Source organism: Coregonus lavaretus, assembly GCF_964263955.1.
Source record: "Coregonus lavaretus genome assembly, contig: HAP1_SCAFFOLD_166, whole genome shotgun sequence".
Taxonomy (NCBI): Eukaryota; Metazoa; Chordata; class Actinopteri; order Salmoniformes; family Salmonidae; genus Coregonus; species Coregonus lavaretus.
The window spans coordinates 240573-261911 of record NW_028161624.1 but is presented as its reverse complement, the minus strand read 5'-3'; the positions used below and the strand labels follow the sequence as shown (position 1 = coordinate 261911).

At 44.1% G+C, this 21339-nt stretch overlaps 2 protein-coding genes across 2 annotated transcripts in view; one reads left to right on the top strand and one right to left on the bottom strand.

Annotated features, from left to right (window-relative positions):
* The window catches only part of LOC311120335 (putative serine carboxypeptidase CPVL), a 29565-nt gene extending 25559 nt beyond the window's left edge, over positions 1 to 4006 (top strand). Inside the window, exons 12-13 of the mRNA XM_084194956.1 lie at positions 2913 to 3095; positions 3474 to 4006. Coding sequence (XP_084051082.1) covers positions 2913 to 3095; positions 3474 to 3572 — 282 coding nt within the window. The 3' untranslated portion in view covers positions 3573 to 4006. The remainder of the gene's footprint in view (positions 1 to 2912; positions 3096 to 3473) is intronic.
* Positions 4007 to 10310: 6304 nt separating this feature from the next.
* The window catches only part of LOC311120316 (cyclic AMP-responsive element-binding protein 5-like), a gene marked incomplete at its 3' end in the record, with an annotated part of 54418 nt that continues 43389 nt past the window's right edge, over positions 10311 to 21339 (bottom strand). Inside the window, exons 8-10 of the mRNA XM_084194938.1 lie at positions 14117 to 14344; positions 12083 to 12191; positions 10311 to 10465 (exon numbers count right to left, since the gene is read on the bottom strand). Coding sequence (XP_084051064.1) covers positions 10311 to 10465; positions 12083 to 12191; positions 14117 to 14344 — 492 coding nt within the window. The remainder of the gene's footprint in view (positions 10466 to 12082; positions 12192 to 14116; positions 14345 to 21339) is intronic.

Sequence of the window (21339 nt, the reverse complement as noted above, 5' to 3'; positions counted from 1 at the left end):
ATCACTAACTACAGTATCAGTCACTAGCTACAGTATATTACTAACTACAGTATCAGTCACTAGCTACAGTATATTACTAACTACAGTATCAGTTACTAGCTACAGTATATCACAACTACAGTATCAGTCACTAGCTACAGTATATCACTAACTACAGTATCAGTCACTAGCTACAGTATATTACTAACTACAGTATCAGTCACTAGCTACAGTATATCACTAACTACAGTATCAGTCACTAGCTACAGTATATCACTAACTACAGTATCAGTTACTAACTACAGTATCAGTCACTAGCTACAGTATATCACTAACTAGAGTATCAGTCACTAGCTACAGTATATCACTAACTACAGTATCAGTCACTAGCTACAGTATCAGTCACTAGCTACAGTATATCACTAACTACAGTATCAGTCACTAGCTACAGTATATTACTAACTACAGTATCAGTCACTAGCTACAGTATATCACTAACTACAGTATCAGTCACTAGCTACAGTATATCACTAACTACAGTATCAGTTACTAACTACAGTATCAGTCACTAGCTACAGTATATCACTAACTAGAGTATCAGTCACTAGCTACAGTATATCACTAACTACAGTATCAGTCACTAGCTTCAGTATCAGTCACTAGCTACAGTATATCACTAACTACAGTATCAGTCACTAGCTACAGTATATTACTAACTACAGTATCAGTCGCTAACTACAGTATATCACTAACTACAGTATCAGTCACTAGCTACAGTATATCACTAACTACAGTATCAGTCACTAGCTACAGTATATCACTAACTACAGTATCAGTCGCTAGCTACAGTATATTACTAACTACAGTATCAGTCACTAGCTACAGTATAGCACTAACTGCAGTATCAGTTACTAGCTACAGTATCAGTCACTAGCTACAGTATCAGTCACTAGCTACAGTATATAACTAACTACAGTATCAGTTACTAGCTACAGTATATTACTAGCTACAGTATATCATTAACTACAGTATCAGTTACTAGCTACAGTATATTACTAACTACAGTATCAGTCACTAGCTACAGTATATTACTAACTACAGTATCAGTCACTAGCTACAGTATATCACTAACTACAGTATCAGTCACTAGCTACATTATATCACTAGCTACAGTATCAGTTACTAGCTACAGTATCAGTCACTAGCTACAGTATCAGTCACTAGCTACAGTATAGCACTAACTGCAGTATCAGTCACTAGCTACAGTATCAGTCACTAGCTACAGTATCAGTCACTAGCTACAGTATAGCACTAACTACAGTATCAGTCACTAGCTACAGTATATCACTAACTACAGTATCAGTTACTAGCTACAGTATATTACTAACTACAGTATCAGTCACTAGCTACAGTATATCACTAACTACAGTATCAGTCACTAGCTACAGTATATGACTAACTACAGTATCAGTCACTAGCTACAGTATATCACCAACTACAGTATCAGTCACTAGCTACAGTATATCACCAACTACAGTATCAGTCACTAGCTACAGTATATCACTAACTACAGTATCAGTTACTAACTACAGTATCAGTCACTAGCTACAGTATCAGTCACTAACTACAGTATCAGTCACTAGCTACAGTATATCACTAACTACAGTATCAGTCACTAGCTACAGTATATCACTAACTACAGTATCAGTTACTAGCTACAGTATATTACTAACTACAGTATCAGTCACTAGCTACAGTATATCACTAACTACAGTATCAGTTACTAGCTACAGTATATCACTAACTACAGTATCAGTCACTAGCTACAGTATATCACTAACTACAGTATCAGTCACTAGCTACAGTATATTACTAACTACAGTATCAGTCACTAGCTACACTATATCACTAACTACAGTATCAGTCACTAGCTACAGTATATCACTAACTACAGTATCAGTCACTAGCTACAGTATATTACTAACTACAGTATCAGTCACTAGCTACAGTATATTACTAACTACAGTATCAGTCACTAGCTACAGTATATAACTAACTACAGTATCAGTCACTAGCTACAGTATATCACTAACTACAGTATCAGTCACTAGCTACAGTATATCACTAACTACAGTATCAGTCACTAGCTACAGTATATCATTAACTACAGTATCAGTCACTAGCTACAGTATATCACTAACTACAGTATCAGTCACTAGCTACAGTATATTACTAACTACAGTATCAGTCACTAGCTACAGTATATCACTAACTACAGTATCAGTCACTAGCTACAGTATATTACTAACTACAGTATCAGTCACTAGCTACAATATATCACTAACTACAGTATCAGTCACTAGCTACAGTATATCACTAACTACAGTATCAGTTACTAACTACAGTATCAGTCACTAGCTACAGTATCAGTCACTAGCTACAGTATATCACTAACTACAGTATCAGTCGCTAGCTACAGTATATCACTAACTACAGTATCAGTCACTAGCTACAGTATATCACTAACTACAGTATCAGTCGCTAACTACAGTATATTACTAACTACAGTATCAGTAGCTAGCTACAGTATATCACTAACTACAGTATCAGTCACTAGCTACAGTATATCACTAACTACAGTATCAGTCACTAGCTACAGTATCAGTCACTAGCTACAGTATATCACTAACTACAGTATCAGTTGCTAACTACAGTATATTACTAACTACAGTATCAGTGACTAACTACAGTATCAGTCACTAACTACATTATCAGTTACTAACTACAGTATCAGTCGCTAACTTCTCTCCTCATCTATTTAGAAAGACTAGTTGATTGTTTGGACCACTATACTGTAATCATTTAATAAATGCCTTATCTCTTTCTTCTGTACACACACACACACACACACACACACACACACACACACACAGGTGTTGATCTACAGTGGTCAGCTGGATGTGATTGTGGCGGCCCCACTGACCGAGAGGTTCCTGCCCACGGTGAACTGGACCGGGGCTGATGAGTTCAACAAAGCCCCTCGCTTCCATTGGAAGATCCAGCCAGAGGACACAGAGGTGGCTGGATACGTACGCCAAGTAGGAGAATTCTACCAGGTGAGTACTGCATGTCTGTCCAGGACTTTACTGGGTATTCAGGGCATTTGGCCAACCTTTAAAATGTTAACATAGCATAACTAAACATAATGTGAGTCATTTGGCAGTAGCTCTCATGCAGAGCGCCTTAGTCAGTGCATTCAACTAAGTTTAGTAGGAAAAAACAACAACCATGTGACAGTTATTGCAAGTAGAGTCTTATTCAAAATCGCTGTTATGAGCAGAATCAGTGCCAGGAAGATAAGATCAACTTTATGGACACCAAGTTTGTAACACAGTGCTCCTGATGGGCAAACTGAACATGACCGTGACCATCCCATGACCACTGGTTCACGTGCTAAACCTGTCTGACTGTCTGTTTGTCTCCTTGTCATGCAGGTGATTATACGAGGGGGAGGGCACATACTACCGTACGACCAACCAGAGAGGTCCTTTGATATGATTGACAGATTCCTCTCAACACAGGGATTTATTTGAGTTGGCAGAACTGAGCAGGAACACAGTTGATCTGAGTTCCTCCACTTTTGATTAGGTGTGTCTCCAGATTCCCAGTGGATGTTTATTTCAAACACTATTGATTAGCAAGTTAGTAACCATGGAAAGCTAATTATATGTGGTAGAGGTCTATCACCTAGAAAATATTAAATGTAATGGATACAAACGTTTGGACAGCTAAGCTGCCTTCATCAGGGTTTAATGACCTCCTAAATCCTACTTTAACCATCAGATTGTGACTGATCTCTGATGCACTGCCAATGAATTCTCATGTTTGCTATTCTGTGGATCCGTCAAATGAATATTTTGCTGTTTTTTGACAGTGGGGAATAATGATTTATGTTGCACATGATCAATATATTTTTCATGAAGAGGTTGGCATGCAATGCAATTGTAATAAAAATAAATTAAACAAACATGGGCACGTCAACAAGTTCCATGGAGGAACACCAGAGGGCGCTAGTGTTTGAAATACTGTAAATGCCTAGCGGTATTGTCCCTTGTAAATGCGACAAAGTTACTCAAAGAATATATATAATTTCTCTTATAAAACTTTAGTAAAAAGTTCCACTATCCAACTTCAGATAATGACTAAGGCCTTTTTATCTACATGTCAATGAATTCAGTCATACACGAGCATGCTGTTTAATCAAAAATAACAATTCAACTATGAATAGGCTGCAATACCTGCCTCTGTTAAGATAATAGTAGGTACTACATTTAACATTTTAGTCATTTAGCAGACGCTCTTATCCAGAGCAACTTACAGTTAGTGCGTGCATACATTTTCGTACTACTAAGAGACAACTCCATAACCTTTACAGACAATTATGGCAGCCTGTTTAGAAAGTACTAAACAGTAACAGATAAACAGGCTGAAATGATCATCTAGTGGTTTTGGCATTGAGATGAAGTCTACTCCTTGCTCTGTCACGTACCAAGGCAAACCACCATGCTACTTATTATCTCATTAACTTCAAGTAAGTAGTCTAGACATCTCAATATTTACTGATGGTTTTAGAACATTTAAACCTATAACTATTTAATGAGCAATCAATGTTCAGGGCTTTGTATTGGAAGCCCATGTGGATTATTGGTCAGTGACTAGTTGCTGAATCCTTAGGCCTACCTATTCAGGACATTTATCCCTTCCCACATATTCACACACATCCTATACACAGTACAGCAGGGGTAGGCAACCCTGTTCCTGGAACGCCGCGGGTACTACATGGTTTTGTTCCAGCTAGGCACCACACCTGACCAATTGAGCTAATTGATCAGTTCAGTGATTGCCTAAATTCAACACACCTGTCCTTCCAGGTAGGTTAAATTAAAAAAATGAATAACCTGCGGCACTCCAGGACCAGGGTTTCCTACCCCTGCAGTACAGTATCATTAACACATTATCTATATGCGTTTACACTGAGTATACAAAACATTAAGAACACCTGCTCTATCCATGACATTGACTGACCAGGTGAATCCAGGTGAAAGCTATGATCCCTTATTGATGTCACTTGTTAAATCCACTTCAACTCAGATGAAGGGGAGGAGACAGGTTAAAGAAGGATTTTTAAGCTTTGATACAACTGAAACATGGATTGTGTATGTGTGCCATTCAGAGGGTGAATGGGCAAGACAAAAAATGTAAGTGCCTTTGAACGGGTTATGGTAGTAGGTGCCAGGCGCTCCGGTTTGTGTCAAGAACGGCAATGTTGCTGAGTTTTTCACGCTCAACAGTGTCCCATGTGTATTGAGAATGGTCCACCACCCAAAGGACATCCAGCCAACTTGACACAACTGTTTGATGCATTGGAGTCAACATGGGCCAGCATCCCTGTGGAACGCTTTCGACACCTTGTAGAGTCCATGCCCTGACGAATTAAGGCTGTTCTGAGGGCAAAATGATTAAGAAGGTGTTCCAAATGTTTGGTATACTCAGTGGATGTCTTAAATTCCATCATAATATCTCTCCTTGCTATATGAACACAATATCCCATATCTGTTTAGTTTTTTTGTGTAAAGACCACATCATGGTCATCATCAATGTATGAAACACATTATTAAAAGTGTCTTTATGTGCTTATTTGCTGACAAAAAAAGGGGGGGAGGCGGGGAGGGGGGGTGCAACTATTTTAGTTTTTTGTTTTTTTAGTCATTTTAGCAGACGCTCTTCTCCAGAGCAACTTACAGTTAGTGAGTGCATACATTTTTCATACTGGCCCCCCCCGTGGGAAACGAACCCACAACCCTGGCGTTGCAAGCGCCATGCTCTACCAACTGAGTTACAGGGGACTTGTTCTTAATGTACTCAGTGTATACCACAGGAGGTTGGGGGGCACCTTCATTGGGGAGAACGGGCTTGTGGTAATGACTGGAGCTGAATAGGTGGAATGTGTTTGATGCCGTTCCAGCTATTGTTATGAGCCGTCCTCCCCTGGTATATATATCTAAGGTTATATGGCTTGTCTGTGCTTCAAAAGGCACATCGGAAGACATCTGAGTCCGCTGCGTAATGTTACAGAACAAGTGCTTTATTGTCCTACTGTGATATGTAACATCTGTACAACTGCTAAACAAAGCGCAGACCATACAATATGCTGTGATGAGAGACACGAACGTGTACAAAGTTTTATGCAGGCAATTATGAATTCATCAATCCATTACGTATAATAAACCGTGGACATGTATCGAAGCGCAGAAACTAACCTTGACGAACATACAGGCTGCAAACAAGTGCTATGCAAACATCATTTACATACATGTACAAAACATCAAAGACTCCTTTCGAAAAGAAAGGTGGTTGCATTACATGTACAGTCAGGATTACAGAAATTAATGACATTCTATACAATATTTATAGTTTTATATTTAAAATGATACAATTATACTTGTGTTAATGTGCAGGCATTGTCCTCCACCCCACACAGACACTCATACTGAACTCACTCACCTGTCTCTTATGTCTGCCTATAAAGTTAGATAAACAAATCTCTCTCTTCCTTCTGCTTGACCTGCGTCTGTTAACTAGAACTACAGACTACTAGCTGTTATTCCAACAAAACATCTAACAACAATTCCAGTTGAATATGTTGAGGTCAATGCCATATATTCCACATGATGCAACATTTTTTTTTTTTTCAGAACAGTTTAATACTCAAGTAGTTGGTGAAAGTAATAAGCCACAAGGTTTAGAAATTCAAAAGAAAATACAAAGTTGATGAAATAAGGCAAGCACTTTGTAGGTGTTAACCTGTTTGCAATACAGGGAAGCCCTTAATACATGTTGAACCTTTCATAAACTCAGTTATTCTCACACACATGCCCACACACCTCAAAACGACTGTCCAACCCTTTCTACAAAACCTTGGTGCAACACACTGGAGAAAGAGCGAGAGCATGTTTCCAGTTGACCTGATTCATGTAGTTCGCTACCTTCACAGTTAGCTACACTGGAGCTGCTGTATTAACAGACATCTGAAAGGTACATGCTTAAAGGAGCACCTTATGGAGTCCTATCATTAGGCATAGTCACTGCCATGCAGTCAGTCTCTCTACAGAGCAACAGTCACTCAGTCAGTCTCTCTACAGATCAACAGTCACTCAGTCAGTCTCTACAGAGCAACAGTCACTCAGTCAGTCTCTCTACAGAGCAACAGTCACTCAGTCAGTCTCTCTACAGAGCAACAGTCACTCAGTCTCTCTACAGATCAACAGTCAGTCAGTCAGTCTCTCTACAGATCAACAGTCAGTCAGTCAGTCTCTCTACAGATCAACAGTCACTCAGTCTCTCTACAGATCAACAGTCAGTCAGTCAGTCTCTCTACAGATCAACAGTCAGTCAGTCTCTCTACAGAGCAACAGTCAGTCATCTCTCTACAGATCAACAGTCAGTCAGTCAGTCTCTCTACAGATCAACAGTCAGTCAGTCAGTCTCTCTACAGATCAACAGTCAGTCAGTCAGTCTCTCTACAGATCAACAGTCACTCAGTCTCTCTACAGATCAACAGTCAGTCAGTCAGTCTCTCTACAGATCAACAGTCACTCAGTCTCTCTACAGATCAACAGTCAGTCAGTCTCTCTACAGATCAACAGTCAGTCAGTTAGAGTCTCGCTGGTGTATTGAACTGGGCATCACTGAGACCTCAATATGGCTATTCTACCCTCTGGATATCACAAAGTGTCAAAGTGCATAGACAGCTACATGATTTCTCTCTACCTCACCTGCCTGTAGAGCTGGTTGGCTCACTCCTACTAAAGGATGTAGTCTAAGGTACAACTAGGATCAACATGTTCAGGGAAAGAATTACAGAGTAAAGTGGAGTGTCTCCCAGACACTGAGCTAAAGTCTGTTTAGAATCCCCCTCCGCTAATGGTTTAGGTTTGGATATGGGGAGGGTAAGCTGAACCTAGATGATCATTGTTAACTAAGGGGTGACTTGAGCAAGGATGACAGAGTTGTGGTCAAAACTAAAGTGAATATTGAGCTTTCCTACTGGTTAGGGCTGCTGGAAGATGTGTTGATGGAGCGCGCGCGCACACACACACACACACACACAGCGACATGTCAGCCTGTCTGTTGGAGCTGGGATGAAGAGGTCAGAGGTTAGATGGAAGGTCAGCCTTTTCCTCCCTGGTCAGTCTGCCAGCTGGTTTTGCCCTTACAGACTAAACTCCCGACAAAACACTGGTCCTCTGTAGCTCAGTTGGTAGAGCATGGCGCTTGCAACCACAGGATAGTGGGTTGGATTCCCGTGACCACCCATACATAAAGAATGTATGCATGCATGACTAAGTCGTTTTGAATAAAAGCCTAAAGCTAAATGGCATAATAAAACATACACACAGTGTCCATCAACGCTACACTCACTGAGACTGGGGAAAACAATGTGTTATAAATGCTTGATAGCTCAATGGAAAAGTTAATGATGATTAAAAGGAATTTTAAACAATTGACATTCCCTTAATTGCATTTAGTAATAAAAGACTGAGAGAAGTTCAGGCACATTGTGACGTTTTGGAAAGCATTCGGCTAAAACTGCTAAACCTCGTTAGAGATGGTAGTAAGACCTCTTCATGATAAAGGGATAGAAAGGCAACCAATCATTCTTTAACTGTCATACACAGACTGACAGTCAGACTACGGAAGCATGTAATCAATCAACGCTCTCATCTCATATCTCTCACTATATGTCACCTACAGTATGACAACCCCACCTGAGATATTGAGGCAGACAGAGGACAGCACAGGGCTCATACCTGGAATGTTCAGGTCATTTGGAATGTGCCGCTGATTTCGGAAGCCTGGCTGTAGCAACACTAGAACAACACTAAAGGAGATGTCTCTTCTTAAAGCTTTACTTGGTCCAGGAGAGTGGAGGAGACAGGGGTCAGCCTCCAGGAGAGTGGAGGTGTCAGGGGTCAGCCTCCAGGAGAGTGGAGGAGTCAGGGGTCAGGGGTCAGCCTCCAGGAGAGTGGAGGAGACAGGGGTCAGGGGTCAGCCTCCAGGAGAGTGGAGGGGTCAGGGGTCAGCCTCCAGGAGAGTGGAGGAGACAGGGGTCAGCCTCCAGGAGGGTGGAGGAGACAGGGGTCAGGGGTCAGCCTCCAGAGCTGCCTCGGCTAGCTGGTGTCACAGTGCAGGGCAATATGGCTGATAGAACAACAATACTAGGATGTATTGCTTCAATTTGAACATATTCTCAACACCATTCTATCTTTCATTACATGTAACTCCCTCTAAATAGCATCGATGGGTTGGTAGGGTAACAGTCATGGTCCTTTCTAGAAAAAGAGCATAATTCAATAGAAACACCAGATTCTGGTCGGTAACCAAGTAATAGCATATCATGGCAACAGTTTGACTTGGTTAAAAACAACAACATCAACAACAACAACGTGGAGGCATCCCACACACTTGCTAGCTAACTATCTGATCAAGTACCCTGTATGTTACACATATAACCAGAACACTGCACTCTTCAACACAGTAACTATCTGACACATACATATCTGACACTGGTACTCAGACTCAGTCTCCGCTAGTCCATCCATCAGTCACAAACACACATACAAGAGAATCGTCCCAAATGGCATTTACCCATAGGGCCCTGGTCAAAAGTAGTGCACTATATAGAGAATTGGGTGCCATTTGGGACGCAACCATAGTCATAGAGATGACATTAGGGGGGGTCACAGAGGTGATGTTCTGAGGCTCATGTCCCGTTGCTGTGTCACCACAGTGACCCGGTGGGGGTGTCGGTGTAACAGAGGTATGACATCACAAAAACGCCACACGGGTTAATGCTGCATGAATTGCAAAACTCCCTTTTAACTAAAGTACAAATAAAAGACAAATAGAGACCAACATAGAAGACAAATAAGCGACAAACCCAGAGAACACGTATGAGTTAAAAAGGTCTATAAAAATACTACTATAGCTACTGTAGAAAGAGCAGCCCTGCAGGCCTCAGAGGTTTCTCTCAGAGGTTTCTCTGGACCGGATCCTGGAGATAGAGGCAGCGTGTGAGGCCACCCTTCCCGTACTAACAGACAGACAGACAGCCCTCAGAGAGCCAGGGAAGCGGGGTTAGACCAGGGATAGGATGGGGCTGGGGTTGGGGGTAGGGTTTGGAGGTTGGGGGTAGGGGTTGGGGGCTGGGGGTAGGGGTTGGGGGTAGGGGTTGGGGGCTGGGGCTACTGTAGTCTCTCTCTGTCTTGTCTCTAGTGGATGGGGTTGATGTCTGTACGGTGGTTGGGCAGGCTATGCACAGTGCTGCCCCCTACAACTGTGCTGGAGGTGGTGATGGTGTTGTGCTGGATGACCTGCTGCTGGGAGCAGGGTGGGGTCGGGCTGCCGGCTGGACTGCTGTCTGGACCTGAGGGGAGGAGGACAACACACAGGGTGACTGGATGATTGGTAATTGTGTGTGTGTGTGTGTGTGTGTGTGTGTGTGTGTGTGTGTGTGTGTGTGTGTGTGTGTGTGTGTGTGTGTGTGTGTGTGTGTGTGTGTGTGTGTGAGTGTGTGTGAGTGCTGTGTTTGTATCTACATGTGTGGGTGGGTCCTGAACATGAAACTGAATAGAAAAACAAATGTGAAACCCTCAATAGAATAACTCTCTAGATGTCCATTTATCTAAGCAAACACTGTCCAAAAACCTTCAACTGTTAAAAACCTCTTTATTTTCACCAAAAATATAATTGTTACATTTCTATGTACAGTATAAAACACTGAACATTGTGTATTCCAAAGAAAAATCAATCTATCATATACCCCTTTCAGACATATGGAATGTGGCGCGTTGAAAGCGCCTCGGCTATGGCATGTTTGTTTGCCTGAAAGAGTATGCTTCTGAAGCGGGGCTAACATCCAGCACTAGGCAACCAGAACTGTCAATCAAATTATCTCGCGCTGCCTGCGCGCAGACCACTCACTCCTAAGAAAAGTACTTTGAAGTTGGTTAAATACAATTACTTACCAATACATTTAGTAGAAAGAAAACACATCTATCTAATTACCATAAACAACTACAGAGAAACAACACAACCCTACCATAAAAAAACTACAGAAAAACAACACAACAGCACACCAATCAACGTTTATTGTTGTCAGGGAAACAATACCGAACATTCTATGCAGAATTCTACTGTCTGAAAAGGTACAGACGCTTTTTTTACTTGTCTGAAAGGTTTTCAATTGTCGCTATCGACTCGTTACTGCAGCTGTGTCCTATGTATGAAAAGGGTAAATACTTTATCCCTTTGAAAAAACCTGTTTGATACATTTTCACAACATACTAGGAGTGACATCTGTACACAGACAGACTGGGCTTATCAATGCAAGTCTCTCCCAGTCAGTCAGTCCAGCCCAGTCTACTCCCCCTCTACACAAGGAGCCGTTGAGAGCAGGGCAGTGCGAGGGGAAGTGAGCCTGATTTTCCCCTGCCTGCCTGCTGAAGCCTCACAGCACAGGGAGGGTCTTCTGTCTTCTCCTAATTACATGGAAATGTCACCCCTATCCATATCAGAGGGTGGGGTTCTGATCTCATACTCTGCTGCTGTGGAACAGTCCAATAACCAGCAGGGGGACCGGGACCGGCGGGACGGGACATGGGAGTTTGGACGTCGGTCAGCAGTCTGTGACGTCTTTCTTCCGTGGAATCTCTGCAGCGACCATGGGCTGTGGTTCAGTTCTACGACTCCGGTCCACTTTTGATGGAAAAACAGGCCTCATGTTCTGGGGTTGTGAGGACCAGTACCAGACTTCCAGGCCAGGTGCTCTCCTAGTGCCTCCCTCCCCCGCATCCATGAAACAGCGTGGCTCCCGCCAGCATACCTACACCCTGTGTGTATGGCAGGACAGCTGGGGAGGTTCTCTATGCAGGTTTAGCTGCATACTAGTGACAAGGCACAGGGACTAGTGTGTGTGTTTCGGGGGTTTCGCATGTGTTTGTGTTGAAGAGTGCATGTGTGCGTGTGTGAACAAGCTACTCACTGAGGTAACCTTGGGAGTCTTTCTGCAGAGTGGTGATGGGGCAGTCTTTATGGGTGAGGAGGAGCTGCTTGAGTTGGGTCACCTCGTTCTTCAGCACTGTCACCTCATTCTGAAAACAAGTCAGTCAATAAAATGTGTTTTAGAAAGCCCGTTTTACATCAGCAGTTTTCACAAAGTGATTTACAGTTACCCAGCCAACACACATTTTGAGCACAATAAGAGTGATTTACTGTTAGCTGTACTGAGTGATTATCTTTGCTTGGTGAATAAATTCAGCTTATTTTTGTATTGAATAGATCCTTAATAAAGGCACATTCTTAATAAAATGAAAATAGCTTGTTTAAGCCTCACTGCAAACCCCACAATAAATAATTACTGCAATTAAGTTTATTATCATTGCTAAAACAATGTACAATTACGGGATTAAGATTTCTATCTTAATTTGAATTTAATAACACTACGGCAAATAAATGTAACAGCTCATTGTTAGGAATGTCAAAAGACAGACAATTTCAGGGGATGGTTTTGATTTCTGGTTGAAAATCTATGAGTGTGGGGTGAGTGTCTGCCTCCTCGAACTACAACAAGCCCCTACGGAACAACAGACTGAACTGTAACAAGCCCCTACGGAACAACAGACTGAACTGTAACAAGCCCCTACGGAACAACAGACTGAACTGTAACAAGCCCCTACGGAACAACAGACTGAACTGTAACAAGCCCCTACGGAACAACAGACTGAACTGTAACAAGCCCCTACGGAACAACAGACTGAACTGTAACAAGCCCCTACGGAACAACAGACTGAACTGTAACAAGCCCCTACGGAACAACAGACTGAACTGTAACAAGCCCCTACGGAACAACAGACTGAACTGTAACAAGCCCCTAGGGAACAACAGACTGAACTGTAACAAGCCCCTAGGGAACAACAGACTGAACTGTAACAAGCCCCTAGGGAACAACACACTGAACTATAACAAGCCCCTACAGAACAACAGACTGAACTGTAACAAGCCCCTACGGAACAACAGACTGAACTGTAACAAGCCCCTACGGAACAACAGACTGAACTGTAACAAGCCCCTACGGAACATCAGACTGAACTGTAACAAGCCCCTACGGAACAACAGACTGAACTGTAACAAGCCCCTACGGAACAACAGACTGAACTGTAACAAGCCCCTACGGAACAACAGACTGAACTGTAACAAGCCCCTACGGAACATCAGACTGAACTGTAACAAGCCCCTACGGAACAACATACTGAACTGTAACAAGCCCCTAGGGAACAACAGACTGAACTGTAACAAGCCCCTATGGAACAACAGACTGAACTGTAACAAGCCCCTACGGAACAACAGACTGAACTGTAACAAGCCCCTAGGGAACAACAGACTGAACTGTAACAAGCCCCTAGGGAACAACAGACTGAACTGTAACAAGCCCCTACGGAACAACAGACTGAACTGTAACTAGCCCCTACGGAACAACAGACTGAACTGTAACAAGCCCCTACGGAACAACAGACTGAACTGTAACAAGCCCCTAGGGAACAACAGACTGAACTGTAACAAGCCCCTACGGAACAACAGACTGAACTGTAACAAGCCCCTACGGAACAACAGACTGAACTGTAACAAGCCCCTACGGAACAACAGACTGAACTGTAACAAGCCCCTACGGAACAACAGACTGAACTGTAACAAGCCCCTACGGAACAACAGACTGAACTGTAACAAGCCCCTACGGAACAACAGACTGAACTGTAACAAGCCCCTACGGAACAACAGACTGAACTGTAACAAGCCCCTACGGAGGGAGAACATATTTATTACAATTCCTATTCCCTGCTTTTTGAACATAAAAGTCCATTCCAATGTGAAGACATAGGGTGCGTCCCAAATAGCGCCATATTCCCTATATAGTGCACTACTTTTGACCAGAGCCCTATTGTCCATGGTCAAAAGTAGTGCAGTAAATAGGGACTAGGGTGCCATTTGGACATAATCATCCAGTCCACATATATCTTACCAGAAGTTGCATGTTGGTCTGGGTGAGCTCTTCAGCCTTCTTCTCCAGTGACACGACCCATACTTTCCTCTTCTGTCTGCATCGCGTGGCCGCCGCTCGGTTTCTCTCCAGAAACTTCCGCCGCCGTTCGTCAGGGTCCTCGTCCACCGTCCGCCTGCGGCGCCCACCGCTAGGGGGCGGAGACTGCATCGTCTGGCTCGGCTGCATCTGCTGGGCCGCCGGCGACAACTAGAGAGAGAGAGAGAGCGGTACAGACAGAGAGAGAGAGAGAGCGGTACAGACAGAGAGAGAGAGAGAGAGAGAGCGGTACAGACAGAGAGAGAGAGAGAGAGCGGTACAGACAGAGAGAGAGAGAGAGAGAGAGCGGTACAGACAGAGAGAGAGAGAGAGCGGTACAGACAGAGAGAGAGAGAGAGAGAGCGGTACAGACAGAGAGAGAGAGAGAGTGTGGTACAGACAGAGAGAGAGAGAGCGGTACAGACAGAGAGAGAGAGAGAGAGCGGTACAGACAGAGAGAGAGAGAGCGGTACAGACAGAGAGTGAGAGAGCGGTACAGACAGAGAGAGAGAGAGCGGTACAGACAGAGAGTGAGAGAGCGGTACAGACAGAGAGAGAGAGAGCGGTACAGACAGAGAGAGAGAGAGCGGTACAGACAGAGAGAGAGAGAGCGGTACAGACAGAGAGAGAGAGAGCGGTACAGACAGAGAGAGAGAGAGAGAGAGAGAGAGAGAGCGGTACAGACAGAGAGAGAGAGAGCGGTACAGACAGAGAGAGAGAGAGCGGTACAGACAGAGAGAGAGAGAGAGAGAACAAGGTCACACACGTGGGTCACTAAGAAGGACTTCAACCATGTCTCGTCTACCCTAATCTCTCATGAACGTCTTAACCTAGCTGATTTGGTTGTACCCTACCTGGTTCTTACTTCTACCAAACATGATTCATTCATACTTCTACTCTACCTGTTTAAAGTCACTATTCATGGTCCCTACTCTACCTGTTTAAAGTCACTATTCATGGTCCCTACTCTACCTGTTTAAAGTCACTATTCATGGTCCCTACTCTACCTGTTTAAAGTCACTATTCATGGTCCCTACTCTACCTGTTTAAAGTCACTATTCATGGTCCCTACTCTACCTGTTTAAAGTCACTATTCATGGTCCCTACTCTACCTGTTTAAAGTCACTATTCATGATCGCTACTCTATCTGTTTAAAGTCACTATTCATGGTCCCTACTCTACTTGTTTAAAGTCACTATTCATGGTCCCTACACTACCTGTTTAAAGTCACTATTCATGGTCCCTACTCTACCTGTTTAAAGTCACTATTCATGGTCCCTACTCTACCTGTTTAAAGTCACTATTCATGATCCCTACTCTACCTGTTTAAAGTCACTATTCATGGTCCCTACTCTACCTGTTTAAAGTCACTATTCATGGTCCCTACTCTACCTGTTGAAAGTCACTATTCATGATCCCTACTCTACCTGTTTAAAGTCACTATTCATGATCCCTACTCTACCTGTTTAAAGTCACTATTCATGGTCCCTACTCTACCTGTTTAAAGTCACTATTCATGGTCCCTACTCTACCTGTTTAAAGTCACTATTCATGGTCCCTACTCTACCTGTTTAAAGTCACTATTCATGGCCCCTACTCTACTTGTTTAAAGTCACTATTCATGGTCCCTACTCTACCTGTTTAAAGTCACTATTCATGCCCCCCCCCCCCCCCCCCCCCCCTCAGGCATCCATCCATACATGTACAGTGGGGGAAAAAAGTATTTAGTCAGCCACCAATTGTGCAAGTTCTCGCACTTAAAAAGATGAGAGAGGCCTGTCATTTTCATCATAGGTACACGTCAACTATGACAGACAAATTGAGAGAAAAAAATCCAGAAATTCACATTGTAGGATTTTTTATGAATTTATTTGCAAATTATGGTGGAAAATAAGTATTTGGTCACCTACAAACAAGCAAGATTTCTGGCTCTCACAGACCTGTAACTTCTTCTTTAAGAGGCTCCTCTGTCCTCCACTCATTACCTGTATTAATGGCACCTGTTTGAACTTGTTATCAGTATAAAAGACACCTGTCCACAACCTCAAACAGTCACACTCCAAACTCCACTATGGCCAAGACCAAAGAGCTGTCAAAGGACACCAGAAACAAAATTGTAGACCTGCACCAGGCTGGGAAGACTGAATCTGCAATAGGTAAGCAGCTTGGTTTGAAGAAATCAACTGTGGGAGCAATTATTAGGAAATGGAAGACATACAAGACCACTGATAATCTCCCTCGATCTGGGGCTCCACGCAAGATCTCACCCCGTGGGGTCAAAATGATCACAAGTCCCAGAACCACACGGGGGGACCTAGTGAATGACCTGCAGAGAGCTGGGACCAAAGTAACAAAGCCTACCATCAGTAACACACTACGCCGCCAGGGACTCAAATCCTGCAGTGCCAGATGTGTCCCCCTGCTTAAGCCAGTACATGTCCAGACCCGTCTGAAGTTTGCTAGAGTGCATTTGGATGATCCAGAAGAGGATTGGGAGAATGTCATATGGTCAGATGAAACCAAAATAGAACTTTTTGGTAAAAACTCAACTCGTTGTGTTTGGAGGACAAAGAATGCTGAGTTGCATCCAAAGAACACCATACCTACTGTGAAGCATGGGAGTGGAAACATCATGCTTTGGGGCTGTTTTTCTGCAAAGGGACCAGGACGACTGATCCATGTAAAGGAAAGAATGAATGGGGCCATGTATCGTGAGATTTTGAGTGAAAACCTCCTTCCATCAGCAAGGGCATTGAAGATGAAACGTGGCTGGGTCTTTCAGCATGACAATGATCCCAAACACACCACCCGGGCAACGAAGGAGTGGCTTCGTAAGAAGCATTTCAAGGTCCTGGAGTGGCCTAGCCAGTCTCCAGATCTCAACCCCATAGAAAATCTTTGGAGGGAGTTGAAAGTCCGTGTTGCCCAGCGACAGCCCCAAAACATCACTGCTCTAGAGGAGATCTGCATGGAGGAATGGGCCAAAATACCAGTAACAGTGTGTGAAAACCTTGTGAAGACTTACAGAAAACGTTTGACCTGTGTCATTGCCAACAAAGGGTATATAACAAAGTATTGAGAAACTTTTGTTATTGACCAAATACTTATTTTCCACCATAATTTGCAAATAAATTCATTAAAAATCCTACAATGTGATTTTCTGGATTTTTTTTTCTCATTTTGTCTGTCATAGTTGACGTGTACCTATGATGAAGATTACAGGCCTCTCTCATCTTTTTAAGTGGGAGAACTTGCACAATTGGTGGCTGACTAAATACTTTTTTCCCCCACTGTATATTACCTCCTGTAGCTATTCCATGTCTCGCCACTTCCTTAAAAACAAAATTATGCCCTCCCCCTCCCCCTCCCCACCCCTTCTTCTTCCCCTGTCTGTGGGCGTCAGTCAGTCAGTCAGTCAGGAGCAGGCGGGTGGGTGAGTGAGTAACTGGACTGATTTACAGAGCAGCCCTGCCCGCCTTGTTAAAGAAGTGTCAGGACACAGTTTTCCACCGCCCACCTCCACTCAGCCTAACCCTCGCAGACACACAGTCAGAAAGAGCCTGCTTTGCTTTCTAAAACCCCTCAGTATGCCCACTGAATGGTCCTGACATAGACTTGGCATGGGTCAAGTGCTTTCAGTCCTCAGATCATTACCATTTTCATGGTGGAAAATACGAGTTGCTTTGATGGCGGCTGTGTATACAGCCAGTGTTGTTTTAATGTTTTAATGGTACAGAAGGATCTATTTGGAACATAAATGGCGGGAGGGGGGGTTCCTAATGGCTCAACAGTCTACAATATACATTAATGGTATTAGTTGAGCTTTAACCTTATTGTAATTCACATCACTTCCATGTCAACATCAGTCCTGGGACAAATGTTTGAATCAATGTCAAATGTAGGAGAAACCCAAAGACAATAACAGTATGTATCGTTAGTTGATGCTACGCCGTGTGACTGATGTTCTTTCAGCCCTCCATGACTAGTGCTAATAACCCAGGCCAGTCTTATAGGCCTACAACACCTGGAACATGGTGTGACCACTGGACTGACTGACTGAAGCCCTGGTCTATACATTACCCTAACCCTACAACACCTGGAACATGGTGTGACCACTGGACTGACTGACTGAAGCCCTGGTCTATACATTACCTTAACCCTACAACACCTGGAACATGTTGTGACCACTGGACTGACTGACTGAAGCCCTGGTCTATACATTACCCTAACCCTACAACACCTGGAACATGGTGTGACCACTGGACTGACTGACTGAAGCCCTGGTCTATACATTACCCTAACCCTACAACACCTGGAACATGTTGTGACCACTGGACTGACTGACTGAAGCCCTGGTCTATACATTACCCTAACCCTACAACACCTGGAACATGTTGTGACCACTGGACTGACTGACTGAAGCCCTGGTCTATACATTACCCTAACCCTACAACACCTGGAACATGTTGTGACCACTGGACTGGCTGACTGAAGCCCTGGTCTATACATTACCCTAACCCTACAACACCTGGAACATGTTGTGACCACTGGACTGACTGACTGAAGCCCTGGTCTATACATTACCCTAACCCTACAACACCTGGAACATGTTGTGACCACTGGACTGGCTGACTGAAGCCCTGGTCTATACATTACCCTAACCCTACAACACCTGGAACATGTTGTGACCACTGGACTGACTGACTGAAGCCCTGGTCTATACATTACCCTAACCCTACAACACCTGGAACATGTTGTGACCACTGGACTGACTGACTGAAGCCCTGGTCTATACATTACCCTAACCCTACAACACCTGGAACATGTTGTGACCACTGGACTGACTGACTGAAGCCCTGGTCTATACATTACCCTAACCCTACAACACCTGGAACATGTTGTGACCACTGGACTGACTGACTGAAGCCCTGGTCTATACATTACCCTAACCCTACAACACCAGGAACATGTTGTGACCACTGGACTGACTGACTGAAGCCCTGGTCTATACATTACCCTAACCCTACAACACCTGGAACATGTTGTGACCACTGGACTGGCTGACTGAAGCCCTGGTCTATACATTACCCTAACCCTACAACACCTGGAACATGTTGTGACCACTGGACTGACTGACTGAAGCCCTGGTCTATACATTACCCTAACCCTACAACACCTGGAACATGTTGTGACCACTGGACTGACTGACTGAAGCCCTGGTCTATACATTACCCTAACCCTACAACACCTGGAACATGTTGTGACCACTGGACTGACTGACTGAAGCCCTGGTCTATACATTACCCTAACCCTACAACACCAGGAACATGTTGTGACCACTGGACTGACTGACTGAAGCCCTGGTCTATACATTACCCTAACCCTACAACACCAGGAACATGTTGTGACCACTGGACTGACTGACTGAAGCCCTGGTCTATACATTACCCTAACCCTACAACACCTGGAACATGTTGTGACCACTGGACTGGCTGACTGAAGCCCTGGTCTATACATTACCCTAACCCTACAACACCTGGAACATGTTGTGACCACTGGACTGACTGACTGAAGCCCTGGTCTATACATTACCCTAACCCTACAACACCTGGAACATGTTGTGACCACTGGACTGACTGACTGAAGCCCTGGTCTATACATTACCCTAACCCTACAACACCTGGAACATGTTGTGACCACTGGACTGACTGACTGAAGCCCTGGTCTATACATTACCCTAACCCTACAACACCTGGAACATGTTGTGACCACTGGACTGACTGACTGAAGCCCTGGTCTATACATTACCCTAACCCTACAACACCAGGAACATGTTGTGACCACTGGACTGACTGACTGAAGCCCTGGTCTATACATTACCCTAACCCTACAACACCTGGAACATGTTGTGACCACTGGACTGGCTGACTGAAGCCCTGGTCTATACATTACCCTAACCCTACAACACCTGGAACATGTTGTGACCACTGGACTGACTGACTGAAGCCCTGGTCTATACATTACCCTAACCCTACAACACCTGGAACATGTTGTGACCACTGGACTGACTGACTGAAGCCCTGGTCTATACATTACCCTAACCCTACAACACCTGGAACATGTTGTGACCACTGGACTGACTGACTGAAGCCCTGGTCTATACATTACCCTAACCCTACAACACCTGGAACATGTTGTGACCACTGGACTGACTGACTGAAGCCCTGGTCTATACATTACCCTAACCCTACAACACCAGGAACATGTTGTGACCACTGGACTGACTGACTGAAGCCCTGGTCTATACATTACCCTAACCCTACAACACCTGGAACATGTTGTGACCACTGGACTGACTGACTGAAGCCCTGGTCTATACATTACCCTAACCCTACAACACCTGGAACATGTTGTGACCACTGGACTGACTGACTGAAGCCCTGGTCTATACATTACCCTAACCCTACAACACCTGGAACATGTTGTGACCACTGGACTGACTGACTGAAGCCCTGGTCTATACATTACCCTAACCCTACAACACCAGGAACATGTTGTGACCACTGGACTGACTGACTGAAGCCCTGGTCTATACATTACCCTAACCCTACAACACCTGGAACATGTTGTGACCACTGGACTGACTGACTGAAGCCCTGGTCTATACATTACCCTAACCCTACAACACCAGGAACATGTTGTGACCACTGGACTGACTGACTGAAGCCCTGGTCTATACATTACCCTAACCCTACAACACCAGGAACATGTTGTGACCACTGGACTGACTGACTGAAGCCCTGGTCTATACATTACCCTAACCCTACAACACCTGGAACATGTTGTGACCACTGGACTGACTGACTGAAGCCCTGGTCTATACATTACCCTAACCCTACAACACCAGGAACATGTTGTGACCACTGGACTGACTGACTGAAGCCCAGTGCATATGTTATGGCAACCTAACAGAGTAAAGGCCTAAACTCCCCAAACGAGTCTGTGTGAGGCACTTAAGAGTAAGGGTGTGGGGCATAGCTTCCAAACGCGCCCTGAGAATCCTTTACGACAGACAGTTTACAACCTCCAGCTGACCCTCCTGACCGCTGAGACTGATCTGCAGCTGACCAACCTCAAAGGAAAAACTGACCTTTGTGTCTGTTGCC